General features: G+C 43.7%; 1 protein-coding gene across 1 annotated transcript in view; it reads right to left on the bottom strand.

Annotated features, from left to right (window-relative positions):
- Positions 1-10,479, bottom strand: part of WBP1L (WW domain binding protein 1 like) — a 58,567-nt gene extending 48,088 nt beyond the window's left edge. The window contains exon 1 of the mRNA XM_027528334.1: positions 10,297-10,479. Coding sequence (XP_027384135.1) covers positions 10,297-10,386 — 90 coding nt within the window. The 5' untranslated portion in view covers positions 10,387-10,479. The remainder of the gene's footprint in view (positions 1-10,296) is intronic.
- Between the last annotated feature and the right edge of the window lie 4,232 nt (positions 10,480-14,711).

The following is a 14,711-nucleotide window of genomic DNA, read 5'->3' on the forward strand; positions in this document are numbered from 1 at the left end:
ACCCTCCTCTGGCTACAGGCCCACTGCCCTTGGGTGAATCCTGCTCCACAGCAAAGGGAGCAACCAGTTTGCAGACAGGGAGGAGACCTCTAGGCCTTTGAGGAAGTAAACCGAAATGGTCTCTAGAAGCCTGTGTTAAGAATCAGAAGACACATCTTCAAGGACAAGCAGAAGGCGCCAGTGAAGAAATGTTACTCACGTGTGTGGGGAAGTAAGCCCTCCTAATGGGAATGTGAGCTGATACAACCGTGTTGGGAAGCAACTTGGCACTGTTGGCCCCGAATTCCAAATGTCCACACGTTATAACCCCATAACCCCTAATTCCACTTCTAGGAATCTAACAAATTGCAGACAGAAATAAGTGCAACAATGGTCACTATAGCACAGTGTGAAAATGCAGAACCTTGGACACAATGTATGTTCATTAATGGAGGGGTGGTTAAATAACTTTTGATCTCAAGCAGTAACATACAGGCATTAAAAAAAAAATCACGAGGCATACACGCCATATGAAAAGAAGTCTACAATATATGAAGGTTTAAAAGAAGTGCATATTGTTAAAATACTACATGTAAAGTATCCATTTTTGTTTCAAAAACAAATGAAAGATTCTATTCAATACTCTAATGGCTCACATGGGAAAAGAGTCTAAAAAATAGTGGATATGTGTATATGTATAACTGATTTGCTCTGCTATACACCTGAAACACAATATTGTAAATTCAATAAAATTACATACTCCAATAAAATTTAAAAAATAAATGAAAGAAAACAAAGAATGCTACCCATACCAACAATTTCATGTATTTTATGTGTATATAAATTTATACATAGGAGTTATATTGCTGTATCTATAAATATGCAGCATAAGCAGAAAAACCACCAAAAATACACACCAAACCACAAACTTTCAATTTTTCCCCTAAGTATTTTTGTATTTCTCTGTTACTTATCATTGTTATGAGCCATTATTATTTTTGTGTAATTAAAAACTGATATGAAAACGTAACTTAAAGCCCAAAGAAAAGCAGCAATCGGGTCTAAAAAAGGCAATGGAGAGACAGCCAGAGTGGACCTTCTTCTGAATCAGGCCAGAGCAGGTTTTCTGCTCCTCACCCCCATCCACCACAGCAGCAGCAGCAAGAGGATTTGCATATTTGAAAACAAGGGGCTCAAGAAAATAGAAAGAAGTACACAGGATGAACTTCTTACACTATTCAACTCTATATTTAAGTCCCAAAGAGCTACAGTGCTCCAACATCCCAGTGCAGAAAGCCAAATATTAACGTTCTCTCCCAAATAAACCACAAATATGTAAATCCAATCGATAAACTAAGCTATGGTGCTTTCATTCTGTGTTTGATTGGTTAACACAACCAGAGTGAAATTGCCAGGTGAAATCTTAGATGAGGAATATAATTTTTAAATGGGGAACAAATAACAGTTATGAGAAATATGATTATTTTCTCCATGAACAGCATGCTTCTGATCTATAAGAATGTATAATAAAATAGTGTTACAACATAATCCGTCTTGCTCCATATTTAAAAATCAAAACAGATATTTTTTTATAACTTCACTCTAAGATCCACGATTCCAAGCCACAAATATTCTTACAACATCTTACATTCACTCTCATCTCTTCCAAAACAAATTTAAATTCTTTAAAACACCTAAGATTGTGAATCAAAACTGAGCCGTGACACTATGAGAGTGACGATGGCACCAGGAATAGAAGATACACAGCTCATCTGCTGTCCCACAGAGGAAAGTATGGAAAGATGAAAACCAAAAGTAAATAAATCCGGCTATGGGAATGTAGCTGAGTGAGTGAGAGGATCCAAAAAAACCCCATCCAGGCAAGACTCACAAGTATGAAAGGATGACGGACTTTAATTCCCACACTGGGAAAGCCCAGAATTGTATCAACAAGCTGCAGAATTCAATAGAATGCGGTTTGTTTCCCTTTTCCTTACCTCCCAGGTTGCAGTATTCTGGATTTATTGTATTTCTTTGTTTGTGGTTTCCACATTGCATGTGGGTTTTTGGCCAGACTTTGCTCCACCTAGTGGATCTGTAAAGGATGGGCCAAAAGGGCGGTGCCCACGGCTGTCTGCTGTGTGCTGCTGAGCAGACAGGTCACCCAGATCCACTGTCACCACTCCTTGTCACCCAGTGGCCACGCTGTGTGGTCAGAGTAGGCTTCAGTGGCTCCAACAAAGCCTACCATTGAGGCTGCAGGGCAAAGAATGAACCCGCGTCACTGGACTACCTGGTCTTCACGGTCCCTCAAACATCAGTCCAGCTACTTAGGCAAGAAAGAACGAGGCCCTCAGGTGCGTGACTTGGCCAGGCATTCTACAGCAGTTGGAATTTTAAATCCAAAGCCATCTAAGTTCCCCACAGCACCCACAGAGTAGTCAGCCTGTGCCCGGTATCCACAGATGAGCTGCGTCCTGGGGCCTGGCAAAAGGACTCTCCTCCAGACACAGCCCTGCTGAGGTCCAGGACCGTAAGCTTCCATCGTGGCGACAGGAGGACATCTAATGGTTTCTACAGGCTGAGCGTGTGTGAGAACTAACATTTGTGAGGCCAAAAATGAGAGGAGAGTGAAGACTTGGAATGAGCAAAGGAAAAAGTTCTAAGAACATGACTCAGTTCAGAGTGATTACGGGACCATGGAGGACACAGAAAAGGAAGTGACTGGCCATCCCGCTTTCACTGGGGAGAAAACAAACATGTTCTTAAAGTGAAACCACAAGGGTAGACCAAAGTGAGAGGAAAGAAAGTTCAAGATGGGGTGACTGAGGGAGGCTCACCTGCTTACTGAACCACAGACTGAAAAAAATGTGCTTTTGTCAAAACTGTTGATGTTGGCTGACAAAGCGAAGCTGACTGGTAACGCACGTCAACACGACAGAGACTAATCAAGATTCAGGACATCAAAGCTTTAAACTGTCCCACCTGAAATTTGTTGTCAGAGGTTATCTCACACACATCTCTTTATAGGAAAGCAAATCCCAAGATGCTGAACAGGAGCTGGTAAGGGGAAAGCAGGTACCACACAAGGGTTCCTCCACCTTGGCACTACTGATATTTTGGGCCAGACAATTCTCTGTTGTGGGGGGACTACCCTCAACGTTTAGCAGCACCCCTGGCCTTCACACAACAGACGCCAGTAATGCTCCTGAGTTATGACAATCACATGTTTCCAGGGACTTCCCTGGTGGTTCAGCGGTTAAGAAACTCTCATGCAATGCTGGGTATGTGGGTTCCATTCCTGGTCAGGGAACTAAGATCCCATGTGTCCTGGAGCAAGCCCACACACCATAATAACTGAGCCTGAGTACTTCAACAAGAAAGCCAGAGTGCCACAACTAGGGCTCGATGCAGCCAAAAATAAATACTTAAAAAAAAAAATAGATTCCAGACACTGACAAATGTCCTCAGGAAAAATTGTTCCCAATTGAGAAGACCACTCTACATAGGTTCACCATGAAAAGTTACCTACACAAGTAAAAGATCAGAATTGAACTTAAACTCAGACATAGAACAGGATCAAGGAAGTCACTTGAAACTCCCCAAATCTCAGTTTCTGAACCTAGTTTGAGAGGTAACACCAACTTACCAATCACAATGAACTCTGAGGACCCTCAAAAATAATAGTAGTGGTGAAGTGAAGTCGCTCAGTCATGTCCAACTCTTTGCAACCCCATGGACTGTAGCCTACCAGGGTCCTCTGTCCATGGGATAAGTATTATTATATTTAATAACCATTAAGTATACTCCAAAAGCTTTACATACAGTATGTCTTTTCACCTCCCAACAAATCTATAAGGTACATGCTATTACTATCCCCATTTTACAGATGAGGAAACTGAGGCACAAAAAAGTTAAATACTTTGCTCAAGGATAGTAAGTGGAAGAATCAAGTTTGGAACTCACATAGTCTGCCCCCACAACCCATGACTCCACCACTACATTAGACCATATTCCAGCTCCACACTGGAAAACTGTTAGATGTGCATTATCTAATAGGTGGTCAGTAGCCACAATATCCGGAGAAAGCAATGGCACCCCACTCCAGTACTCTTGCCTGGAAAATCCCGTGGACAGAGGAGCCTGGAAGGCTGCAGTCCATGGGGTCGATGAGGGTTGGACACGACTGAGCGACTTCACTTTCACTTTTCACTTTCATGCATTGGAGAAGGAAATGGCAACCCACTCCAGTGTTCTTGCCTGGAAAATCCCAGGGACGGGGGAGCCTGGTGGGTTGCCGTCTATGGGGTCGCACAGAGTCGGATACGACTGAAGCGACTTAGCAGCAGCAACAGCCACAATATCATACCATATCATTCCAGACTTCTGGAAAACAGTCTGGCAGTTTCTCAAAAGGTTACACAAAGACTTATTAGACCCAGCAATTTCACTATTAGGTATATACCCAAGAGAAATGAAAACATATCTACATAAAAACGTGTACATGCATGTACACAGCAGCATTATTCATAATAGCCCAAAAGGGGAAACAGCCCAAATGTCCATCAACTGATGACTGGATAAATAAAATGTGGTACATTCATACAAATGAATATTGGCCATAAAAAAGGGAATGAAATGCTGATACATGCAAATAAATACCAATAGATCAACATGGAAGAAACTTGAAAACATGATGCTAAGTCAAAGAAGCCAGTTACAAAGGACCACGTGGTATATGACTCTATTTATACAGAATGTCCACAATGGGCAAATCCAAAGAGACAGAAGGTAGATTAGCAGTTGCAGGGGCCGGAGGAGGAAGGGGTATAATGGGGAAGGGCTGCTAATGGTTATGCAGTTTCTGTGTGGAGCGACGAAAATGTTCTAAAATTACATAGTAGAGATGCTTACACAACCCTGTGACTTACTGAAAAAATTATTTTCTGTACACTTTAAAAGTATGAATCCTTTGCCAAGTGAATTATCTCTCAATAAAGTTGATATGAAAAAATTAAATGTCATTGAAAATTCAGTTTCTCAGTTATCCTAGTCACATTTTAAGTGTTTAGTAGCCACACATGGACAGCACAGATACAGATGATTTCCAACATCATATAAGTTCTACTGGACAGCACTGCTTCAACAATGGATAAAAGGCCTCCTTACCATCTAACTGCAGCCCACCTTTCAAGTCTCAACCTACTCTCACAGTCCTCTGCACACCCACAGGCAAAGCTTCCACCACAGACTGTGTGCCTCTTCCAAAAACTCCATTCCCACTCTTTCATACTGGAATAACCACCACCCCCCCCCCCCAACTTCCTGGTCCACAGACATCCTACTTAATCTTATCAACCTAGAAAGCCCTGTCCAAATGCCTCTCCCTCTCTGAAGCATTCCCTAAATCCCCACCTTCCCCCAGTCCTAGCCATGGTTCCCATAGTCCTTTGCATGCACTCCCATTATAGGGACTCGTTACAATCCTTAAGACCCTTGGACAGCAAGGAGATCAAACCAGTTGACCCTAAAGGAAATCAGTCCTGAATAGTCACTGGAAGGACTGATGCTGAAGCTCCAATACTTTGGCCGCCTGATGCAAAGAGCTGATTCATTGGAGAAGACCCTGATGCTGGGAAAAACTGAAGGCAGGAAGAGAAGGGGACGACAGAGGATGAGATGGTTGGATGGCATCACTGATTCAATGGACATGAGTTGGAGCAAACTCTGGGAGATAGCGAAGGACAGGGAAGCCTAGCATGCTGCAGTCCATGGGGTCGCAGAGTCAGATATCACTGAGCAACTGAACAACCATTACAGCACTGATCCCTCCAGATTACAAATCAGTGTTTGTTATCTGTCTTTCTCACAAGATTATCATCTCCTTGAGGACAGGAAGCTGGTTACTCATTTGAGGGTTCCCAGTGCCTAATGGCACCCCACTCTAGTACTCTTGCCTGGAAAATCCCATGGGTGGAGGAGCCTGGTAGGCTGCAGTCCATGGGGTCGCTAAGAGTCAGACACGACTGAGAGACTTCATTTTCACTTTCATGCATTGGAGAAGGAAATGGCACCCCACTCCAGTACTCTTGCCAGGAGAATCCCAGGGACAGGGGAGCCTGGTAGGCTGCTGTCCATGAGGTCGCACAGAGTCAGACATGACTGAAGCGACTTAGCAGCAGCAGCAGCAGTGCCTAGGAATAATAATAGCCTGCTGCAAAGAACGAACGTTTCAGTACATGTTTGCTGGAGTCTACTGAAAGGATTTACATAAGCAACTTGTGGTGTTGATTTTAGACAACTGCTCACTTTGGTGTGTAAAATAGGCTAAGAAAGAGAAAGAGGATAAGAATTTGAAAGTCTCATAACTCACTATTCTACAAGAAGGAATGAGGGTGGTCGCACTATAATGCTGTAGTTAGGAAAGAAGAGTGGAGCAGGGCTTCTGGACTGAGAACTAGGGCAGCAGAAACAAGTAATGGTGGGGGGAAGGGATACACTATTGGGGGGTGTGGTGGGAAAAAACAAACCATGACCTAGGGCCCCTGTCCAACTCAAAGTTTGAAGCATGGCAGAGGGAAGGTAAGGACCACATCTCTACAGATTTGCGCCCAACCTATCGGTTGGATCACTTTATGGAAAAAGACATTTCTACTAAAGCTTTAAACACTACAGTCAGATTTTTCCAGTTGAATCTAACCAACAAGAAAAAGAAAGAAACTCTGTATCTCCATCATAATTCAACTGAAAGAGACAAATGTCAAGGCCTTCCTGTTTGGAGACCCACAGCTTTTTTATTCTTTATAGATTCACAGAATCACATCTGAGTTGCAAAGATCTACAGGAGAATTAAGTCTAAGTTCCTAATCACAGAAAGAATTAAACTGATGAACTTATCTGGGCCAGGATGGCAGGAAATAATTGTTCCAGTGCAGAACTGGAACCAGAGAAAGAAAGCTGCCAAATATTATCTGATATGAAATGTAGGTTTTTAAAAGAGATTGTATTATGAAAAAGAATTTATCTGTATATACGTATATACATATATTCATGTGTGTGTTTATATACACGTATGTATATACCCATGTATGTGTGTGTGCACATGTTTCTATACACACACACACGTGTGTGTTAATCACTCAGTCTTGTCTGACTCTTTTCGATCCTATGAACTGTAGCCCACCAGGCTCCTCTGTCCATGGAATTCTCCAGGCAAGAATACTGGAGTGGGTGGCCATTTCCTTCTCCAGGGATCTTCCTGATCCAGGGACTTGGGTCTTCTGCATTGCAGGCAGATTCTTTACTGTCTGAGCAACCAGGGAGCTGAGATACACACACATATATACATAACTGAATCACTTTGCTGTACACCAGAAACTAACACAACATTGTAAATAAATTCAGTTCAGTTCAGTTGCTCAGTCGTGTCCGACTCTTTGCGACCCCATGAATCGCAGCACGCCAGGCCTCCCTGTCCATCACCAACTCCCGGAGTTCACTCAGACTCACGTCCATCGAGTCAGTGATGCCATCCAGCCATCTCATCCTCTGTCATCCCCTTCTCCTCCTGCCGCCAATCCCTCCCAGCATCAGAGTCTTTTCCAATGAGTCAACTATTCACATGAGGTGGCCAAAGTATTGGAGTTTCAGCTTTAGCATCAGTCCTTCCAACACCCAGGACTGATCTCCTTTAGAATGGACTTTAATTAAAAAGATTGTATCTGATAGAGCCATGTCAAGAGAAAAAAAATGCAATGAGGTACCCATACCACTTTCAATACGGAAAGAGTACAGAGAGTCCTCCTCAATTCAGAGCTAGCCAGAAGCTACTTGTTGAAACAAGGACAGCAAGTACCTGAAGTACATCCTATACCAAGTGGTCTCTAATTTTTTTTTTTCTTCACTGATTTCTGTAAACCAAAAAAAAAAAAAAAATCAACAAAAACCAAAAACTAAATTAACTAAATTGTGGGGGATTCAGAGTTAATTATTATAGAGTAACTTCCATTTCAAAGGTCAAAATTCACAAAACAATTCTCACCATAGATACTGAGAAAGAGAGTCTGTAAGATGAAGGCAGGAGTGTTCGGGGGAAAGGGTCAGGGGGATAGACTACTCATTTCAGAAACTTCCCCTTCTCTGCAGGACCTGTAACAACCTAATAGCTGCCGTCCAGTGTTAGCATCCATCCAAACGGAACAAAGTACAAAAGCCGCCCTGTCCCCCAAGTAAGAATCGGAAGTGCCAGAGAGATGATAAGCAAACAGCCTGTGATCCACAAATGGCAACGAGGGCATTACACTGAGGATCCCTCCCACATCTTCTCTCCACCTCCTAGGCTTCCATGACCTGGGAAGGAACCGCCATTTTCCATTCGGTTAAAGAAATGGATCTGGTTCCCACCAGATGCCAATCACTGCTCTCCACTAGGGAGATGCAGTCCACAGGCCCAGGGAACCCAGCTCCAAAGCCTGCACTGTTCCTAAATCAACCCCCTAGTAATGCTAATTACTGGTTATTGGGAACAGTCTTTAGAGATATTTAAGTGCAGGTGTAAAGGAAAAGCAACAGTTTATTCTATATTTTACTCAATATCTACACTTCTTAGCTTGACCAGTCCTAAGGGCAGTAACTTTTCTAATAAAGAAAACTTATTTCTCCTGCCAGTTTATGATTTTAACTAAGAAAAGAAAGAACCCCAACAAAGGCTAGAACAGAAGAGTCCCAGCCCAAGAAAAGGGAATGTGCTGGGCTAGAAAATGAGCTCTGCTCCTTTCACATGTAATTTCTAATATACATAAATACAGTCTTTGAGAAGAGCAGGTGATACTTCCACAGACAGATGAAACAGCAAATTCTGGAAGAGCCACACAATGGAATATTATTCACCCATTAAAAAGGAAAGAAATACATGCTACAATGTGAATAATCCTTGAAAACTTTATGCTAAGGGAAAGAAGCCAGATACAAAAGGTCATATATTGTAAGATTCCATTTACATGGAATATCCTGAATAGATACATCTATGGACACAGAAAGTAGACTGATGTTTGCCAGGGGCTGCGAGGAGGCGAAACAGGGAGGAACTGCTTAATGATAGTGGGTTTTCTTCCCAGGTGATGAAAATATTCTGGAACTACATGGAGGCAGTGGTTGCTCAACACTGTGAATGTACTAAACACCACTTAAGTGTTCACTTTAAAATGGTCAAATGGTTTCAAATGATTTATGTTTTATAAATTTTACCTCACTTAAAAAAAAATTAATGTTTTAAATAGAGGATACTAATGGGCATAACATGATGCTCATAAATTCCTAGGAAAAATGATAAGTATTTTTGCTGGCATTCTGCTTCTACTCTTGACCACACCAAGTTCAAGTGCTAAGCTATACTATATAGATTCTGTCATCTTCCTCTGTGTGTGTCTGTGTGTGTAGGCCTTTCTGAAGAGACAGAGAAAACAGAACGGTAAAGCCTTGCCAAATGCAAAGAAGGGAAGGAGGGTGATTCCCCCCACTGCACCCCACCCAACTTGGCACCAAGGGTAACGCTCCCATTAAGAGTTTCGAAATGCCAGCAGAGGCTGAAATCTGCACAAGCCACCTAGCAAGAAAAGCTAGGGTGCTCCATTTGTTGACCGTATTGGCATCAGCACCATCCTTTGCTCAAAACTGAGCTGGCCCAGGATAGCATCAGTCACTGGCTTCCCCAGGCCAGTCAACCTAATAGTAAAAACTTGTTACAGCTCAGGTGTGCGCTGCTGCTGAGGGGTCCCAGGCTACTTCATCCCACCTGCCTTCCGAGAGTCCCGCCTCCAACACCACTTAAAATGGGGTAAGAGGCCCCTAGAACATACCCCGATCCAGCTGGAAATAGGTATCCTCTCAGCCCCGCCGCCCTCTCAGGCCGGCTCAATAACCCACGTACCCCTACCCGCACCGACGAACACGCGGCACCGCTGCCTCACAGACCTGCTCCACTGGAGGACACGAATGCGCACCCCACACACGCCCCGCCTGATACCACTATCCATTCACAATCATTCCCGGCCCACCTGACTGAAGTGCCGCCTCAAACGCCCCTCAACTCACTTGGCAGCATGCCTCTGCCTCCTCCCTGATACCAAAACCGTCACAGGTGTCCCTCGGCTAAACATCGACGCCCCCTCAGATCCTGTCCACTCGAGCATGGATGACCGTCTCAGGAGCCCACAACTCTCGATAACAACGTTCCTTTAGGCCCTCTCCAGCCACGCCTCAACGACCCCGAGGCCCCCAGCCTGGCCCCTCAGGCCGCCACACGACCCTCCCCCTTACCTGCGGGGGTTCAGCCCTGACTGACAGGGGGCTGGGCAGCGCCTGGAGGAGCAGGAGCGCCATGCCACCCAGGAGCCTTCTCCTCGCCATCCCCCTCCTGCTCCTGCTCCTCCGCCACGGCGCCGCCACCTCCCTCCTCCTCCTCCCTCTCCTCCTCTTCCCTGTTCTTCCTTCTTCCCTTCTTTTCCTGTTTCACTCTCCCCTCCCGTTTCCGGCTCCGCTTCACCCCGCCCCAGCCCAAACGCCCTCCCAGACACTGGGGTGGTTCTCCAGTTCCTACGCTTCATTGGCCATTGCCCTTCGTCCATTGGTTAAAAAAGCTGTCGATCAAATCGAAGTTCCGCCTCCTTATGAAGACGGAAAATTGGAGAAATTCAGCCAATGGAAAGTAGGAGGAAGCCGGGCCATCTTGAGTGCTGGGAGGCGGTATAAATGCGTTCGCTCCGCAGAGAGTGGCGGAAGTACCTCCGACGGGGGGCGGGACCATCCAAAACGTGGGTTGAAAAGTCTAAGTCTGGTGTTTACCATCTTGAGTGTGGCGGAACTACTAGATTTCCACGGTTTAGCAAAGAGAAGAGGTTTGGTAATTCTAAAGGGTGTTGGAAAATAAGTTACTTTCAGAAAGTAACCGGGCGCTCTCAAAGAAGAAGGCTACTATAATCTAAAAATCTCTTTGATTTTTTTTTGTCTTTAAACACAGCCCCAGTACCAGGTCGGTCCCTCTCTTGGTCTCAAATTGCTCAAGCAGCAGCTTGGGTCAATTTGAATTCCATGTCAGATAGTATCTTTACCTAAGGCACAGTGCTTTGTCAACCCAAGTACTCGAGGGAGGAAATTCTATTGACTCTACCTAAGAAATAGCTCCAGTGTTTCAACCTGTTTTCTCATTTTTTGGCTAAATACAGACAGGCTTCCTGCTGCCCAGCCAGTTGCTAATTCTTCCCTCTCGAATTTCTTTCACAGGTCAGAACATAGGTGCTCTACTACCTAAAAGCAAATATCATTGTCTCAGGACTTCCCCTCTCAAAATACTGCAACTACCTACAGAATTTATCATCCGAACTTATCAGTACGGTCCTTTCTGTGTCCTGGCCCCTGCATACTTCTTTATCTCACCTGCTGCCACTACGTTTTCTGCACGCTCTCTCATTCCCCACAGTTAAGAGATCCTCAGCGTACTGTGCTACACAGCACACTTAACTTCATTTACACATTATGCTGTGCTTATTAGCTCAGTCGTGTCCCCCTCTTTGGGACCCCATGGACTGTAGCCCGCTAGGCTCTTTTGTCCATGAGGATTCTCCAAGCAAGAATACTGGACTGGGTTGCCATGCCTTCCTCCAGGGCATCTTCCCAACCCAGGGATGGAAGCCAGGTCTCCTGTGTTGCGGGCTCATTCTTTACCATCTGAGCCACCAGGGAAGCCCAAATACACATACAGTTTCCCCTTTATAAATTCCCAGTTCCCGCCCTCTTGTTTCCCTTGAATTCACAAAACACCACACCGTGTATCTATAGTTTCTACCTGCTTGACCCTTCCCCCTAGATTTATAGCTTTTTGTATGGCCATACCACGTCTTACTCGTTTTTCTTTTTTTAAAAAGAAATCCCTACAACCATGTACAGGCCCCAACCATGAGCTCCATCAATATTGGGAAAATAAACAAATGAAGACTCACAGCAGACAAGCCAGCTTCCTTTAGCTGACAATTTCCTCTCAAAAGCCTGCCAAAGCATTTTAGAGCCTGGCCGGGTCTAGCCACAGCTGAGCCCAAGGAAGTTTGTTCTTGGCTTAAATGGTGGCAAAGTAGGAAACAAGTAAGTGAAGAAATTGGTTCTGTCTCTATGTTGATCCTACTTTCCCAAGTGCTGCAAAGAGTGACAAGTATTTTTGCCAATCTTAAATTTCTTAGAAATGCATCCATTCCACAATCAAACTCCCTAGAGGAGAAGAAAAGATCGAATAACAGGCAGGGGCCATATTATTCTCTTAGTGCAGAGTCTCAATCCCAGCCTCAAGGAGTTTTAAGTCCTCCACAAAAAAGTCAGTTATCACAGGTGGCCAAAAAGCACACAAAAAGATGCCTGACATCACTAATTGTTAGAGAAATGCAAATCAAAAATACAATGAGGTATTCTCTCACACCAGTCAGAATGATCATCCAAAAAAAAAAAAAAAAAATCTACAAACAAAAAATGATGGAGAGAATATGGAGTAAAGGGAACCCTCCTACACTGTTGGTGGGAATGTAAATTTGTACAGCTGTTATGGAGAACAACATGAAGTTTCCTTAAAAAACTAGAACAAAATAATGCCACTTGCAGCAACATGGATGGATCGAGAGACTGTCACATTCAGTGAAATAAGTCAGCCACAGAAGACAAATACCAAATGATATCACTTATAGTAGAATCTTAAAAAAAAAAAAAGAAGGGTCCAAATGAACTCATTTACAAAACAGAAGTAGAGTCACAGATGCAGAAAACAAACTTATGATCAATACGGAATATTCAAGGGAAGGGATAAATTGGGGGATTGGGATTGACATATACACACTAGTGTATATAAAACAGATAACTAATAAGGACCTACTGTATAGCAGAGGGAACTTGACTCAAAACTCTGTAATGGCCTATATGGAAAAAGAAACTTAAAAATGAGTAGATACATCCCCATGGAAAAGAAATGCAAAAAAGCAAAATGGCTGTCTGGGGAGGCCTTACAAATAGCTGTGAAAAGAAGAGAAGCGAAAAGCAAAGGAGCAAAGGAAAGATATAAGCATCTGAATGCAGAGTTCCAAAGAATAGCAAGAAGAGATAAGAAAGCCTTCCTCAGCGATCAATCCAAAGAAATAGAGGAAAACAACAGAATGGGAAAGACTAGAGCTCTCTTCAAGAAAATTAGAGATTCCAAGGGGACATTCATGCAAAGATGGGCTCGATAAAGGACAGAAATGGTATGGACCTAACAGAAGCAGAAGATATTAAGAAGAGGTGGCAAGAATACACAGAAGAACTGTACAAAAAAGATCTTCATGACCAAGATAATCACGATGGTGTGATCACTCATCTAGAACCAGACATCCTGGAATGTGAAGTCAAGTGGGCCTTAGAAAGCATCACTATGAACAAAGCTACTTGGAAGTGATGGAATACCAGTTGAGCTCTTTCAAATCCTGAAAGATGATGCTGTGAAAGTGCTGCACTCAATATGCCAGCACATTTGGAAAACTCAGCAGTGGCCACAGGACTGGAAAAGGTCAGTTTTCATTCCAATTCCAAAGAAAGGCAATGCCAAAGAACACTCAAACTACCGCACAATTGCACTCATCTCACACGCTAGTAAAGTAATGCTCAAAATTCTCCAAGCCAGGCTTCAGCAATACGTGAACTGTGAACTTCCAGATGTTCAAGCTGGTTTTAGAAAAGGCAGAGGAATCAGAGATCAAATTGCCAACATCTGCTGGATCATCAAAAAAGCAAGAGAGTTCCAGAAAAATATCTATTTCTGCTTTATTGACTATGCCAAAGCCTTTGTGTGGATCACAAGAAACTGTGGAAAATTATGAAAGAGATGGGAATACCAGACCACCTGACCTGCCCCTTGAGAAATCTGTATGCAGGTCAGGAAGCAACAGTTAGAACTGGACATGGAACAACAGACTGGTTCCAAATAGGAAAAGGAGTACGTCAAGGTTGTATATTGTCACACTGCTTATTTAACTTCTATGCAGAGTACATCATGAGAAACACTGGACTGGAAGAAGCACAAGCTGGAATCAAGATTGCCGGGAGAAATATCAATAACCTCAGATATGCAGATGACACCGCCCTTATAGCAGAAAGTGAAGAGGAACTAAAAAGCCTCTTGATGAAAGTGAAAGTGGAGAGTGAAAAAGTTGGCTTAAAGCTCAACATTCAGAAAACGATCATGGCATCCGGTCCCATCATTTCATGGGAAATAGATGGGGAAACAGTGGGAAGTGTCAGACTTTATTTTTCTGGGCTCCAAAATCACTACAGATGGTGACTGCAGCCATGAAATTAAAAGACGCTTACTCTTTGGAAGGAAAGTTATGACCAAACTAGATAGCATATTCAAAAGCAGAGACATTACTTTGCCAACAAAGGTCCATCTAGTCAAGGCTATGGTTTTTCCTGTGGTCATGTATGGATGTGAGAGTTGGACTGTGAAGAAGGCTGAGCGCCGAAGAACTGATGCTTTTGAACTGTGGTGTTGGAGAAGACGCTTGAGAGTCCCTTGGACTGCAAGGAGATCCAACCAGTCTATTCTGAAGGAGATGAGCCCTGGGATTTCTTTGGAGGGAATGATGCTGAAGCTGAAACTCCAGTACTTTGGCCACCTCATGCGAAGAGTTGACTCATTGGAAAAGACTCTGATGCTGGGAGGGATG

Source organism: Bos indicus x Bos taurus, chromosome 26 (assembly GCF_003369695.1).
Source record: "Bos indicus x Bos taurus breed Angus x Brahman F1 hybrid chromosome 26, Bos_hybrid_MaternalHap_v2.0, whole genome shotgun sequence".
Lineage (NCBI taxonomy): Eukaryota > Metazoa > Chordata > Mammalia > Artiodactyla > Bovidae > Bos > Bos indicus x Bos taurus.